Source organism: Chiloscyllium plagiosum, chromosome 29, assembly GCF_004010195.1.
Source record: "Chiloscyllium plagiosum isolate BGI_BamShark_2017 chromosome 29, ASM401019v2, whole genome shotgun sequence".
NCBI classification, from domain to species: domain Eukaryota; kingdom Metazoa; phylum Chordata; class Chondrichthyes; order Orectolobiformes; family Hemiscylliidae; genus Chiloscyllium; species Chiloscyllium plagiosum.
This window is the reverse complement of record NC_057738.1, coordinates 36,977,101-36,993,713: the sequence shown is the minus strand read 5'-3', so window position 1 is coordinate 36,993,713 and position 16,613 is coordinate 36,977,101. Positions and strand designations below refer to the sequence as shown.

The 16,613-nt window shown below is 40.1% G+C and overlaps 1 protein-coding gene across 21 annotated transcripts in view; it reads right to left on the bottom strand.

Annotated features, from left to right (window-relative positions):
* ulk4 (unc-51 like kinase 4) overlaps nucleotides 1-16,613 on the bottom strand; it is a 497,483-nt gene that overhangs the window by 186,578 nt on the left and 294,292 nt on the right. For 20 of the 21 annotated variants that reach the window (XR_006315934.1, XM_043719550.1, XM_043719542.1 and 17 more), the window contains one exon: nucleotides 2,715-2,763. The exons of the other annotated variant lie outside the window; for it this stretch is intronic. Coding sequence is in view for 19 of the 20 variants with exons in the window: in XM_043719550.1 (XP_043575485.1) it covers nucleotides 2,715-2,763 (49 nt within the window). In the remaining variant the exon portion in view is untranslated. The remainder of the gene's footprint in view (nucleotides 1-2,714; nucleotides 2,764-16,613) is intronic. 21 annotated transcript variants of the gene reach the window in all.

The window sequence follows — 16,613 nt, the reverse complement described above, 5'->3', positions numbered from 1 at the left end:
CTGTTTTCTATTTACCTCCTTTTTTTAAGTAATGGAGTTACATTAGCTATCCTCCAAGCCATAAGAACTGTTCCAGAGTCTGCAGAATCTTGCAAGACGATTCATATGCTCTCCAACACTTTTGACACATTATTTGTGCCTTGCTTTGTGAGGACAGAAACAAAATATATATTTCTTGGCTAGTGATCTCTTTAATTCCCATTATAACATTCCCTGTCTCTGACTGTAAGGGACCTACATTTGTCTTCACTGAACTTATTCTCTTCACATACCTATATTAGTTTTTACAATCAGTTTGTACATTCCCCACAAGATTACTCTCGTACTCTATATTCTCTTGTTAATCAATCCACTTATCCTCCTTTGCTGAAACCTAAACTGCTCACAATCATCCAGTCTGCTGCTCTTTTGGCCAATTTGTACGTCCCTCCCTTGGATTGAATACGATCCCTAATTTCCCATGTTAGCCATGGCTGGGCCATCTTCCCCATTTTATTGTTGTGCCAGACAAGAATGAGCAATTGTTGCAGTTCTTTCAGACATTCTTTTAAATGCCTATCATTGCCTATTCACTGTCAAACCTTTAAGTAACACTCCCTAATTTATCATAAACAACTCATGTCTCATACCAACATTCTTCTAAACACAGTAGCCCAATCTCAGAATCAACTATGTCACTCACTGTCTTAATGAAGAATTCTATATTATCGTCACTCATCCCCAAGGAACCTCACACAGCTAGATTGCCCACTAGCCATTTCTCATTACACAGTACCCCAGTCTAGGGTGGTCTCAGTGTATTGATCCAGAAAACTATCTCGTATCCATTTCAGGAATCCCTCCTCTACAGTATTTTTACTGATTTAATTTGCCTGATCTATATGCAGATTAAAGTAGCCTATAATTAAAGCTATACCTTTATTGCTTGACAGCAGGTGCTGCCATGCAAATCAAACAAAAGGTTCTTAAACTCTTCCACCAGGAGAGATTTGATAAAACCAGCAATTCTCTCTATCTCTCCTTTATCGGTTAATTCAATGGCCATATTGTCGCATTTGAGGCACTGGTGAGATTTTGGCACAGGGTTGAGATCAACCATGGATCATTTTTCTATATAATTTAGCTTCTGGCTGAATACGGTGGATAAGCACCATTAATGTACAATCCATTTTTATACACAATGATACCTACACTGTAAATATTCTTTGAAGCCTTCAAGGCAGAGCGTCATTTACAGCAATTTGCAAAACAATAACTCACTGCAGCCTTTATTCCTCAATTGAATGATGACATAAACTTATTTTTAAAATCAAAAGTTTGTTCAAATTGCCAGTACAGGGCATACGTTGATTTGATCTGAGAATGCTTTACAGAGCTTCCTATCAATAGCGGAGATACGAATAATCCTATGTCACAAAATGGCCAATTTATTCTTCACGCACTTAGCTTGTGTGCTGGAAATGAATATCCTCATTAAAGTATTAGTCTTTAGCTCACACTATGAGACATTCATTTTACAATTTTTTTCTTTTCACTGTAGTAATGTAGTAATTGTATAGAAATTCCCGATTTATTTGGAAAGTTTGAAAACTTCATTCTGTAGATTTGACAAAACATCTTCAACCGCAGGGTTTTTATTTCTAACTATTTTTCAGTATACCTATTGAAAGAAAATATGTGGGTGCTGGTCTATATTCAGCTGAATTGTGATACCATGCAGTTAAGACTCAGACATGAAGAGCTGCAACTTGGTTGAGGTGCCAAAGGACATGTGAAATTACTCCAGCAACAGCAATTGCCTTCAGGAATGGAGAAGTTACAAAGTTCACAAAAAAATGAGTTAACTCACTGTCAGATTCTCCCCTATCAAGCAAATTTGAAGTTTCAATATAACTGCAACAAAATTCAACTTTGCATAAACTCTGAGTGTCAAGAAGAAAGAAATTGTTATATTGATGCCTTCTCTCCAGGGACAAAACACGAACAATTGCCATGACACGAAGATTTAAAATGAACTTATTTGACTTTATTTGCCAGCTCCCTCTGAATCAGCTGTGCTCTGCTGTGTTACCAGATTGGTTGATGCCTACAATTTCTTTTCTGTCACTTTCTTCTTTCTCTCCTAATCCATTTTTCCCCATTCTCTCTCTTTATTGCTTTTTTTGCCTAATTTGCCTAATGCACCTTGGTTCTTTCTCAATCCTTAAACAAAATGGTCATGACAACAGCACTTTCACACCATGGCTCACCGACACCTTAGATGCTTCATAGTCGTAGGTGTGCTGTTATCAGCATGTTACGATGCAAAATTATCCATGGCTGAAAGATGCAGGGCAAAAGTATAATTATTCGGGCATGATATGGATGCTTTGCTCTAACTATCTCTGGCCCACTATGTTATACTCCCTGCTTCATTCATGGTAAAGTACTCCATGGCCCTGTTCCTGTGAAAAATATTCGTCTAACTTTGCCTTTGGTCTTCTAATGATAATTTTTGGTCTATCCACATTTGTTACCGATTAGAAAAACTCTTTCATCACACACTCAAAATCCTGATTAATTTCAGAAACATCTGTTAAATATTGGATGTTTCCACAAGCCAGGCCAAAAGTGGTTAAATTATGATAAGGTGGTTTCTGTGGACTAAAGAGGAGTGGATTGCATTTAATGACTAAAAAAAGGAGAAAAAAAAACTCATCATACTTGGTACTCACCAAAATAACCTGGAAAAGAATGGGCACAATTTGGCAGTCTTCAATTAATCTGGAAACATAAATAATTAGCATCATATAATTAGAACACAGGTATGTTTTCACTTTCATTAAAAGATGCAAAACTGATCTTGCTATTGATACATAAATGAATGGCTCAGTGTGAGCAACAAATATCGATACATGAGTGACCCACAACACTGACCCCTGACTAATGCAGTTGGTAATTTAGTCTTTGTATACCTCATAAACATGAACAACGTCACAGTTTATTGGAAATGATTCACTGCTTATCCCATTGATCAAAGCTAGAAATTCAAAATACGGTTGAAAATTTTACAAGACATGGAAGTAAACAATAATAGAATGAATAAAAGGTCATGAATTGTGAATCAGGTAAAATCCAAATGCTGGACTTTTTAGCATTTTTACAAAAAGTGTGTTGATTTAAAACAAGAAATGTGCAACAAACTTCATCTACCAACATCATCAAAAAAAATCCACAAAGTAACATTTTCTATTCTTCAAAAGAATTGCATTAGCTTTAAGATTCTTTGGAACGTCCAGAGTTTGTGAAAAGATTTTACATGTTTGCATGTACATGTTTTGTTCATAAGGTAGAGGTTTGGAAGGTCCAATTTTCCAAGCACTATTTTAACTTGCAATTTACACCCATTCATTTAGGGAGATGATAAAAAAAACCTTCTATTTAAAGAATTGGTAAGCCATAATTGCACTCATGAAAGAACCAGATGCCAAATAACCTAGCTTAAAGTTTTGTTGTGGGAGATGATTTTCGCCTTCCCTTTCTGAAAAGTGCTGATTCATTTGGGTCACTGGCCATGATCCAGTTTCCCCTTCATCTGGCTGTTTCATGATAGTCAATAGTACAAGCTATCAGCCTGTGGGGGTTTCAGCAAGGATAAGAGAGGCGATTGCCTAGTGGTATTATCACTAGATTATAGTATTAGAGATCCAGTTAATGTCCTGAGGATCTAGATTTGAAACCTCCTATGGCAACTGATGGAATTTGAATTCAATAAAAATCTGGAATAAAGAGTCTAGGGTAATCATGAAATGATTATTGGAAAAACCCATTTGGTTTATGAATGCTTTAGAGAAGGAAATGGCTGTCCTTTCCTGGTCTGCCCTACATGTGGCTGCAGACCCACAGCAATGTGCCTGATTCTTTACTGTCTTCTGGACAACATATGCTGGCCTACATCTTGTGAATTAATACATTTAAAAAAGGTAAGATATTTAGCAGACCAGGAATCTATGGTTAAGTTTCATACTTGTCAGCCTGTAAACAGTGGGTGAAGAGAGAAGAGAGACTTGCATTTCTGTCAAAGTGAAAAATTCTTGATCTTCAGAGTTCCCTGCTTAGTTAATTCTTATTTTTATTTTGTTTTTCCATTTGCCACTTTGCTAGCTTTAGCTCAGCTAAAAAACAAATTTCTAAAAATAGACTTTTATTTCAGCTTTCCATATTCCATTCGTGAGAGGTACAATCTGTCAAAATCTTTATTTTTGCCTAATTTTCTTCAGCTATTATTTCTTTGTTTTCACATAGAATAGAATGATTGGTCAGAGAGCTTTAAAATTCAACTGCATATCGTGGACCACAGTCTCATTTTGGGAGAACATCCTTTCTCTGAAGATCATTTGTACACCCTTTAGTGGTTATTTTTTTCTTGATTAACATACCAAAAATGACTGGATTCGTTTATCTCAGTTTCAAAATTTACTATGGTGGGATTTGTTTTCCTAATCTCTTAATTACTAACTTGTGCTTATCAATTGACTTTGTTGAATATGATTGGCAATCATCATCCAATCCTCTGACTCCATGCTCTTTAGTTGACCAGAAGCAAGACATTTCATTAGCCAGAGACTATACTCTGGAACTTTCACGACAATCGTTAAAACCCATCTGAATGTCTTTCACCAACTTTTGTTTCAATCTTTAGAACCACTTTCTCTTAGTCGTAGCAGCTATCATTGCTCCCACACTCCAATGAATTGCCTGGGGACATAGTTTTATGCTAAAGAAAGCTATATAAATATCATAACTAGGAACAGAGCAGGCCATTTGGTCCATCAAGTCCGGTATGTTTTCCAATGAGATCATCACTGATCAAATTGGGCAGCACGGTGGCTCAGTGGTTAGCACTGCTGCCTGACAGCACCCGGGTTCCAGGTTCGATTCCAGCCTCAGGCGACTGTCTGTGTGGAATTTGTACATTCTCCCAGTGTCTGCGTGGGTTTCCTCTGGGTGCTCCAGTTTCCTCCACAGTCCAAAGATGTGCAGGTCAGGTGAATTGGTCATGCTAAATTGCCCATAGTGTTAGGTCCATTAGTCAGAGGGAAATGGGACTGGGTGGGTTACTCATCGGAGGGTCGGTGTGGACCTGTCAGGCCGAAGGACCTGTTTCCATACTGTAGGGAATCTAATCTAATCATCAAAAATAATCCTTGACTCCAATTTCCTGCTTATCCTCATAAACCTTGACTCCTTAATAATTAGATATCTGTCTATCTCAGCCTTGAAGAAACTAAATATTCAGGACCTAACCTTAGTTTCCCTCTTCAATAAAATATTCTACAGATTTCTCACCACCTGGAAGAAAACATTCCTCCACATCTCTGACATCTTAAGTGGGCTTTACTTTACTCTGAGATTATGCCCTCTGGTATTAGACTATCCCACAACAGGAAACAACCTCTCTGGATCTACCTTGTCAAGCTCTTAAGAATTTTATAAGTTTTAATAAGGTCTCCTCTCAAAGTTCTAGATTCCTTTGAGAACAAACCCTCCTTATTGATTGGATGTTGCATTGATAAGTGGTTTCTCTTGGGATTAAATACTGTCACCAACACGTCAGTTTCTAACTTGCAACAATTACAGCCAAGTTGATTAAACTAATTTCGCTAGCAAATCTGTCCAAAACTAATGTGAGGCTACTGACTGGGATACGAGAAGAACCATTAAAGAATGTTGTTAAACTTGAAAGCTATAATATTCTGCTGAATGTCAATCAAATATTCTCTGACAATTTTCTCTGATTCCTATTAACTCCAGTTTTTCCAGAGCTCTTTAATACTGTATTTAGTCAAATAGTGCTTTAATTACAAGAGCAGCCAGTCTCACCTCCCCTGTGGTATTCAGCTCCTTTGTCTATATTTCAACATATGTTAAATGAAGTGAATGAAGTCAGGAGATGTCCGTGACAGAACCCAAACTGAGCACCAGTGAGCAAGTTATTCCTTTCTAAGTGCATCTGATAGCACTATCAATGATCCCTTCCATCACTTTACTGATGATCGAGAGTAGACTGATAAGACTATGATTGGCTGGGTTGGATTTGTCCTGCTTTTTGTGCAGAGGATATACTTTTTTTTAGTATTTGATGTGTAAAATTGTGACAAACACAATGATTGGTAGAACCACGCAGGGAGCTTAATACTCCTGGGTCACAGGGTCATGACGGTACAGAAGGAGATCATTCAGCCCATCGAGTCCATGTCAACTCTCTGTGGAGCAGTCTAGTCAAGTTTCATTGCTCCTTTCCAGCTCCATAATCCCGAATGTTTAGTTTGCTCTGGTACCCATCCCGTTTCCTTTTAAAATGATTGGTTATTTCCACTTGCAGCACCCTCTAGGCAATGACTTCCAGGTCATTAGCAATTGCTGTGTAAGTGCCTGACCAAAGCTTAGACATCAGTTGAATTCAAAAGACAGTTGGATGTAAGCTTGGGAACATAATATTATTCAAATTGGAGATCCAGTGGAATGAATAGACTTTTTAAAAATCTCTGATCTTTCTTGTATGCCTTTTGATCCATCAGGCTATACTGCACCTACAATGATAAAGTTGTAAACTGATCCAATATCAAATAGAAAACTTATCAACATCAATTTCTGGAAATGCACACATTTTGGTCCAGATTACATTGATGCATGCAATAAAACCATCTAAGTACCTAAACCTGATTTCCCAAAGAAATCACAAGTGTTGTAGTCAGAAACATTGCATTTGACATTTCAAATTTCCACTTTTAATTTTCCAGGCTGTTAAAACATTATTAAATAATCAAAACAACACTTCCTTCTTCAAGTTATTTTAAATTGAGGTAATCAAAATATCTAAAATATAACAGAATTTTTTGAGGGATGTAAGGTAGATCCTGCATAATCATATCTCAAAATAATTTAAATCTACTTTCAATCAAACAAGCGTGGAAATGTTTCACAGCTGAATCTCTATCTCTTTGCTGAGTATAAAAGAATTCAATGCAGTCAAAAACTTTCCATACCAAATAGGGATGCTTTGTGAAATTAGCGTTCTGATCAACAACATGCCTTCAGTCATGCAGTGTACAATTTAGTTGTTTTGAATTGCAGTGAAGACCGAATTCTGTGCTTGACTCATACTCTATTTATATTGCAGTGAATCTCTGGAGGTAACCATATAAAGGGACAGTTATAATAGAAATGAGGTGGCAATCACATATCCTGTGGCACAAAACACCATTAGTGTTGGGGTGGGGGTAGGAGGAAATGGATCTGATGTTGAACCCCATTTTATTCAGTCCACAGGCATCTTTGGGCAGTATTCCAGAGGCAGAATCTCCAAGTGGTGAACATAACTCGCAAACAATTTTGCATGTACATGATAATGCACACACAGTAGTTTTAAAATCTATTATGCATGCTTATCAAGTGTTACAAGAAATGATTTGCATTTTCCAAATGATAAATCAAGCAAATTGAAAATATCAACAAGTTTTACTGTATAACCGGGGTTATGGGTTAGCTTTAGAATGTCCACTTATTCATATCATAAAGCAAATAGTCCTACTGCTGCTACAAACAGACATCAAATAATTAGTATCCCTTTTGTTCTGCAAGACAACAAGTTGTGGGCTGATTGGCCTCTTGCTGTGCCAAACGATTCTGTGAAATTACAGGTTAGAGTTTAACCCCAAACCATGTAAAACTTTCAAAGTTATTTATTTCCCAAATTCTTTTAAACCACTAAAAACGATAGGAGAAAATTATATATTTTTAAAATCAGGAGATCTTCATTAATCTATCATTCGGACAGTTTTAAATTTTATGCAATCTCCTACTCTTAAATATTACATACAGGGACATATATCTAAAAGTTTAGTCTCATACTGAGTTTAATTTCTTCCTGGAAAATTATGCATCCAGGATTCTTCAATGACCAAATACTTTTGTTTATTTCACCTCAGTTTTGACTTAGGATGGGCTAAAAATTGCAAAGTCAAAGAAAATCTCAAAAATACACATTGGAAATCATGAAAAGATATTGATCATGAATCATCGACCTTTGCAATTGACTCTATACAGTTCAATAAAATATACAATGCACAAATGAGTCTGCTTAACAGATTTACCTCAATTATGTAGTACTACCTTTAAACACTGGCAATAGACTAGTTTGTCTTTTCTCACAAGGTGCAACCAGATATCACAAATTGAAGAATACCAGGAGCTCTGGAATGTGTAGCATATGTGATAAATGACTCATCAGCTCATTCCATTCATAGTACAAGGTATTTCAGTCATCTGCTGAATATAACAGCAACTCACAGCAGTGCAGGATGTCCAGCTGAAAGAAACAGCTGTAAGTGCAGTTTTTGGTGAACTTCAGAAAGTAGGGTGGAAGATGAAAACACTGAATCAAAAAATGTTTGCTCAAGTTTCTTCCAACTACCTTGCTGCAAACTAGCTCAGCAAGAGCTATACATATCAGGAAAGTAAGGAAAACAGTCAATAATTTTATCATTGGATCAGACAAATGTTTATGTGGAGTTGATTGCACATTTGAGGGTAAATCATGAAGATGTAAAGAGTGTTTTCTTGGAAACAGCATCTCTGATCATGGTAAATTCAAGTTGAGGAATTGTTTGAGAAATGAGTGCTATCAGTATTCCACAGAAGATTGCCATGCTTTGTCTTGCATGTGCATTTAATTCTACGGTCATGAAGCCGTTTCTCCTCATACATTGTGGATTAATTGTGCAGTACTCCTCAAAGGAACAGTTTTCCTAAAATAATGTTATTGATGATGGGATGCTGTTATTGTATCAACAAGAAGAGGTTAGTAAAATAAAAATGGCTTTTCTGTGGACTGTTACATTGTGGTAAATGCACAGTTCAGCTTGATAACATTTCAGTAAAGAGATTCGTATCATGAATCCTCCATGTGTCAATGTACCAAAAATAGCCGGGAATTAACAGTGGATGCTCATAAAAACATACCATTAGCGCAAGAGAGATTTTTCCAGTCAAATCACAATATACATTATGGTTCAGAGTTCAGGGATCGCTCTTCTTGTGTTTTCAGAGGTGGTTGGGTGAGAGCGTTTATGGTAACGTCTGAGGTTCACCTGATTTTGAGATTCACGTCTCAATGTCTTGAGCTGTACTGGCAGGTTTTTAAAAAAATTCTGGGGTGGGGAGGAGCACTGCTGCATCTCCCAGCTCCTCATTGAATTAAATTAATTATTGTCTTTGTTGAAGATGTTCCAAAGTGCTGGTGTCCATGACTGCAGTCCACAACATCAGCTTCCATAAAAATTGTTAAACTCTTTACTTGCATCTGTACACAAAGGGGCTAACACCTGCATCAGGTGTTGTTGAAGAATGAAGGACAAGACAAATCAAATCTAATGCAGAGAAATACAGTTGGTTCTGATATAACACTACAGTTCTGTTCTTGTGCTAACTTGGGTTACAAAAAAATTGTGCAATAGTCGCTCCATATAAACTAATAAAGCCAGAATTGTGTTAAAGCCAATACAGGTAAGGAAAGTTCGCACTGTACAAATAACAGTCTAAATTCTTCAATCGTGTTAAAAGCCAATTCACGTTGAAGAAACACACGTTATAACAGAACCGACTATATGAAGTGATTCATTTTGGTATAAAGAATGTGGAGAGACCCAGTTTCCTCCGGGTGTTCTGGTTTCCTCCCACAGTCCAAAGATGTGCAGGTTACGTGGATTGGCCTTGCTAAATAGCTCTTCCAGCACCACTAATCCAGAATCAGGTTTCCAGCATCTGCAGTCATTGTTTTTACCTAAATTGCCACTGTGTCCACTGATGTGCAGTCTAGGTGGATTATCCATGGCAAGTGCAGGGTTACAGGGATAACCCTGTACAGGGATACAGGGGCATGGGTCTAGGTGGGCTGCTCTTTGAGGGTTGATGTGGACTCAATGGGCCAAATGGCTTGCTTCCACACTGTAGGGATTCTATGATTCTAAAGGATATAATTCCAAAAGGGTTGGAGGAGCAGACAAACCTGGGAGCATATGTGCACAAATCATTCAAGTTAGAAGGGTAGGTTGAGAGGTTAATAAAGCGTAAAACTTCTTGGTTTTTATAACAGAAGTGTAGAATACAGAAGCAAAGAAATTATGATAAAGCTATGCAAAACACTGGTTCAGCTATGACTGGAGTTTGTATCCTGAGCACCACACTTTAGAAAAGATTTGAAGGCATTAGTGAGTGTTAAAAGAAAATTGACAGCAGGTTCCATGGATGAAGAACTCCAGTTATATTAATACATTGGAGAAACTGGGGCTGTATTCCCTGGAGAAAAGAAGAGATTATTTGATACAGGTATGTCAAATGAAAAAGGGTTCAGAAGAATAGATTGGGAGAAGCTGTTCCCATTGGCTGTAGGATCCAGAAGCAAGGGGCATAAATTTAGAGTGTTTAACAGAAGAAGCAACAGTGACTGATCAAACAACTTTTATTAGTTTAGCCAATTCACTTAACCTGCACAGCTTTGGACTGTGGGAAGAAACCAGAGCACCTGGAGGAAACCGAGACTCTCCTCATTCTTTCTGCTGAAATGAACCACTCCATAGTTCTCTGCATTCAATTTAATTTGCCGTCATCCATGATGTGGAGGTTTAGATTACTCACAGTGTGGAAACAGGCCCTTCGGCCCAACAAGTCCACACCGACCCGCCAAAGCGCAACCCACCCATACCCCTACATGTACCCCTTACCTAACACTACGGGCAATTTAGCATGGCCAATTCACCTGACCTGCACATCTTTGGACTGTGGGAGGAAACCGGAGCACCCGGAGGAAACCCACGCAGACACGGGGAGAACGTGCAAACTCCACACAGTCAGTCGCCTGAGGCGGGAATTGAACCCGGGTGCTGGTGTTGGACTTGGGTGGACAAACTCAAAAATCAATGATGAAATGGCAGCGATCTAACAGGTCTGCTTTGCTGAACTCTGCACCATAACTCAGGGGAAGTGGTGTTTTTATCCTCCCCAAATAAACTACAGTAGCACCTCGACATACGAACGACCCTGTTCACGAACAAATCGGTTTACGAACAGGGTTGTACGTAAAATTTTGCTTCAAGGTACGTATGAAATTCAAGGTACGAACAAAGGTACGAACGCAAAAAGCCCGTGTGCGACCACGTGGTTTCATTGTTCTGCTTTGCTACGCGCTTGTTGAACACAAAAGCTCTCGGGCCCCGCGTGATCTCATTTAGTTCATCTTTGGCACGTGCGCTGTGAACAGCCAACAAGCATTCTTACCCTTTCCGAGCAATGGGAAAAATTGATTCAGTTCGCGAACTTTTCGGTTCGTGAACCGGGTCCCGGAACAGATTAAGTTTGTAAGTCGAGGCACTACTGTAGTTTGAAGAAAATTGATACTTAATATTAGTAGAATTGCTACATACTGTTTTGTTTTGGTAAGTGAAGATGACCAGAGGCAAAGGACAGAAAAAATCACAACAGGCAGGACACTCCCCTGCAGCATCGGACAGGCCTGCAGCCTCATTGCGGCCTCCCCTAAAATCCTGATGAACTCACATACTCAACAAGGCCTGGCTATGGGGTTCGCGCAACTCCGGGAGAAGATTGAGGCATCGATTGAAGAGACTCAAGCCAGGCTGCAACCTTTCTCAGCCATGCTGCAGGAAGCATGAGCAGGAGCCACAGAGTCTTGGGATGCGAGTGGAGGAGGTCGAGCAGCGAACTGCGATGTCAGAGACTGCGATCAAGTCCTTGGTGGGATGTATCTAAGCCTTGGAGAAGCAGGTCAGTGACCTCGAGAATCGAGAACAAAAAATATCCAGGTGGTCAGGCTGCAAGAGCGAGGGGAAGGTGAGCAGCCAACCAGTTTTTTTCGAAGAATGGCTACTGTGATTTCTGGTCAGGGAGGCCGAAGCGGACCAAGTGCAGATTGAGAGACTTTACCGGCCGGTGATGTGCAGGCCCGGTTCAGACCTAGTGTGAGTCCAGTCCATTCGGGACAAACAAAAGGTAATGGAAGCCTCCAGATCACTGGGTAAGGTTCCTCAGGTCATGATTTATAAAGGATCAAAGATTGTGTTTTTTCAGGACTTCTCTGCCGCCGTGATCTGCAAGGAGGAGACTGAAGGACCTGGATATTCAATATTCCATCAGGTACCTGGCAGTCCTCCATTTTAATAATGAAGGGTCCGTGCATGTATTTGACTCCCCAGAAAAAGCAAATAACTTTTGGACATTTTGAAATAGACTGGATGGTCCAAAGAACATGGACAATAATGGGTTCTCTTTTCTTTCCCCTTTTTCTCTCTACCTCGTGTACTTCTCTTTTTTTGCTTTATTATTTTATTACAGAAAGTGTTGTTGGTTTTGTTTAGTGATAATTGAGGTCAATGGTTGAGGATGGGTGAAGTGCCTACTTGTAGTTTCTTTGTCCATAATACCTATCCTTTGCCTGAATTTGGGGCTTGGCTTGAGCTACAAGGAATTATGGAGGTGCATGCAAGTAGTGTAAGTGCCCCTGTGGGCAGGGATTGAGTTTCCCATCAAGTGTTTTTTGTATGTTGTAATTAGTTTAGTTTGTTGATTTTTAGTAGAGGTAGTTTTTGCAAGTTTTGTTAATGTACTTTTAATGTGTGTATTTTTTAGTCTATGAATCTCCATTTATTTACATGTGGCGCTTTGTGAATAGGGCTCTTTCTCTTGGGGGTTCAAGAGTTGTTATAGAGGGATATGGCCAAGTATCTCCTTAAATGGTGCACCTGCAATATTAAAAGGAGTCACTTGCGAATCAAGAGAAAAAAAGTACTTTCGAGTCTCAGGAAGGAGAGGGTTGATATTGCCATGTTGCAAGAAACCCATCTTGATGAAAAGGAGCATGTAAAGTTACAACAGGTTTGATTGGGTTTTCTTTTGTCTAAGAGCAGGGCAATTGCCATACTTGTCCAGAAGAGTCTTCTATTTAAGTTATTAGATCAAGTTAAAGATGAATATGGGCGGTTGACAATTCTTAAAGCTTTAATACATGGTGAAGAGTATCTCATCCTAAATGTTTACTGTCCCCCTGCACACCCCCTCATATTTCTGACTGATGCAATTTCTAGGTTGATTGCCTTTGGAACATGACACACTATCATAGAGGGAAATCACCTCATGGACCCCATAATGGATAGAATGCCCAAAGGTCCCCAAAATACCTCTCTGCAATCCAAGCAACTGGTTGACTTATGTGTGGAATTGGGGGTGGTGGATGTTTGGAGATGTCTCCACCTTACGGGCTGGGACTTCACTTTTTTCTCTAATCCACACAAGTGTCATACCAGGATTGACCTTTTTCTAGCACCCTTGGTTTTTCTGGATTTGGTGATGTCCTGTAAAATTGGAAACATAGCCATTTCCGATCATGCGGAAGTGTATTTGGAGGTTGAGATTTAGGGCAATGGAACCGGTTCCTGGCATTGGTAAATGGATCCTTTCATTCTCAAGGACAGTAAGTTGGTTGAGTACTTCTCGAGTGAATTTAAAGCTATCAATTCAAGTACGGCTAGTAACTCATCTATACACTGGGAGATTGCTAAGGCCTATGCTAGTGGGATAGTTATCTCTTATTCGGCTTGCCGGCAGTGACAGAAGGGAGAGCAACAACGTCTGCTCGAGGCAAGGTTGAAGGCAGCCGAGACAGCATATTTTAATAGGCTGTCAGTAACTAAATTGCAGCGAGTCACAGCTCTCTGGGTTGCTTTGAATTTCATCCTCACTTCGACAGCGAAGAGAAAAGTCTCTTTCACGAAACAAAGGCTGTTTGAGCACGACAATAGGCCAGGCAAATAGCTGGCATATCTGGCTAGAAAAAAAGCGCGGAGAAAGTGAGGACTGCAGATGCTGGAGATCAGAGCTGAAAATGTGTTGCTGGAAAAGCGCAGCAAGTCAGGCAGCATCCAAGGAACAGGAGAATCGACGTTTCGAGCATAAGCACTTCTTCCTGACCTGCTGCGCTTTTCCAGCAACACATTTTCAGAAAAAAAAGAGCACCCTCCAATCCATTACATTAATTAGAAAAGGCACTGAGATTCTTATGTGTGACTCTAAAAGGATCAATGTGGCATTTTGGAGTTTTTACTCAGAGCTACATCAGTTGGAACACTGCGAGGAGACTTTTTAAAGAACCTGGACTTTCCAGGTTTGACCTTGGAACAGGTACCTCTTCTTAACACACCCTTAACAGGGTGAGAGATACAGGAGGCAGTAAGACAGCTCCAAAGTGGGAAGGCACCCAGCCCCGATGGTCTCCCAAGTGAATTCTACAAAGAATTTATAAATATCCTGTCAGGGCCGAGGCAGGACATATAAAACTATTCATATAGTCATGATTGCATCCCACCATCCCTCAGAGAGACTAACATCTCTCTAATTCTCAAGAAAGGGAAGATCCCGGAGGACTGTGCTTTGTTTAGGCCCATTGTACTGTTAAATTCGGACTTTAAAATTTTACCCAAGACATTTGCATTCCGATTGGAGAAGATGTTGCTCTATATTGTTAAGGAGGACCAGACGGGTTTTATAAAGGGCAGTAGGTCCTCCAATAATATTAGAAGAATACTGAATATGGTCCAAGTGTTCAGGGTTTGGTAATCTCTTTAGATGCAGAGAAAGCATTCAATCAGGTGGAGTGGCCATATCTTTTTATACTCTGGAACGGTTTGGTCTGTGTGAGGTCTTTGTCAAAATGGTGGAGGTCGTGTATAGTGACCCTCCGGCTGCAGTTCTCACCAATGGTGTAAGATCCTGTAATTTCAGTATTGGTAGGGGCAGTCAGCAAGGTTGTCCCCTTTCACCACTACTGTTTACATTGGTGATTGAGCCACTGACAGAGGTGATCTGTCAGGACCCTAACATAGCTGCCCCGGAAGTGGGATCAAGGGCACATAAGATTACATTATATGCAGATGATGTTCTCCTTTTCTTACCAAATCTAGCAGTTTCTGTACCCCATTTAATACAATGCTAAAATTTATTTGGCTATTTTTTTAATATAAAATCAATTTTGCAAAGTTGAAGGCTATGCCCGTGGGGGTTCTTAAGGGCATACCTGGGGGCGGCACGGTGGCTCAGTGGTTAGCACTGCTGCCTCACAGCACCAGGGTCCCAGGTTCGATTCCAGCCTCGGGCGACTGTCTGTGTGGAGTTTGCACGTTCTCCGTGTCTGCGTGGGTGCTCCGGTTTCCTCCCACAGTCCAAAAGATATGCAGATCAAGTGAATTGGCCATGCTAAATTGCCCGTAGCATTAGGTGCATTAGTCAGAGGGAAATGGGTCTGGTGGGGTTGCTCTTCAGAGGGTCGGTGTGGACTCCTACCTTTGATCAATTATTTAAGGCTAACTTTGCTTACTTGCTTGACAAGTTTAGACAAGTCCTTCAAAGATGGGAGGCCCTTCCAATCTCTTGGTTAGGTCAAATAGCCCTTATGAAAATGAATGTCCTTGCCCATCTGTTAGATCCCATGCAAATACTCTCCCTGATCGTTCCCAAGCAAACATTGCGGAGACTCACTGGTTGGCTTAGTTCTTTTATTTGGCGTCATAGATGGTCCCTCATTAAGCTTGCCAAATTGCAGTTATCCCAAGGGTTGGGGGGAGTAGACTTTCTGGAAATTAAGAGATACCAATTAAGCTCCCGTCTGTCCTTTATGAATGAGTGGTTTGTGATCAATATGGTTGGAAATTGAGGCCTCCCAGGCAAAGTGCCCCTTACTAGTTTGTTCTTTATGGAAGTGGACAGTTATGGAATACTGTCAGAATCCAATCATTATTAATATGGTCAAAGTATGGAGAGAGCAATGCAACAGAGTGAGTGCAGTTTATCTAAAACCTCCTTTCTTACCTCTATAGATGGTACGCCGGGATTTCAACTAGGGATCATGGATCCTGGATTCAAACTGTGTGCAACTAGGGGAGTCTCCTGTTTGGGAGACCTGTTTGAAGTGGAGGTCATGATGTCCTTTGACCAAATGAGCTGCAGTATGGATTGCCAAGCAGAGATCTTTTTTGTTACTTTCAGGTTAGGGATTTCATCCAAAAAAAATCTACACTTTTGACCAACCCCTATAGGTCTGACACAGAGAGGAGAGTGCTTCATGCCACAAGCGCACTCTCGCTTAGTGCTCTCTACCACCTATTGGGGTGCGGTGCCTCGAATGATATTGAGCGACTTTGTGAGATCTGGGAGCAAGAGTTGGGAGTGGAGATGCCCTCAGAGACATAGGAGGACATTTGGGAGAATATGAGGAAGATCTCAATCTGTAACAGAACACACGCCATGCAGTTGAAGGTTCTTAATCAAGTTCATCTGGCCCCAGATCATCTTACGAAATTCAAAAAGGGAGCATCGCCACTGTGCCCCAAACGCAAAATAGTTATCCTCACTCATAGTTTGTGGTCATGCCACAAGCTTCATAGGTACTGGAATGCTGTGACAGAAGTAATAGAGAGGGTCCTGGGGACTGAAGTGAAGGTAGACCCAGTCTTCCTTAGATGCACATGGAAAAAAGCTATTTAGCATTCTCACTTACGGTGCGAGGA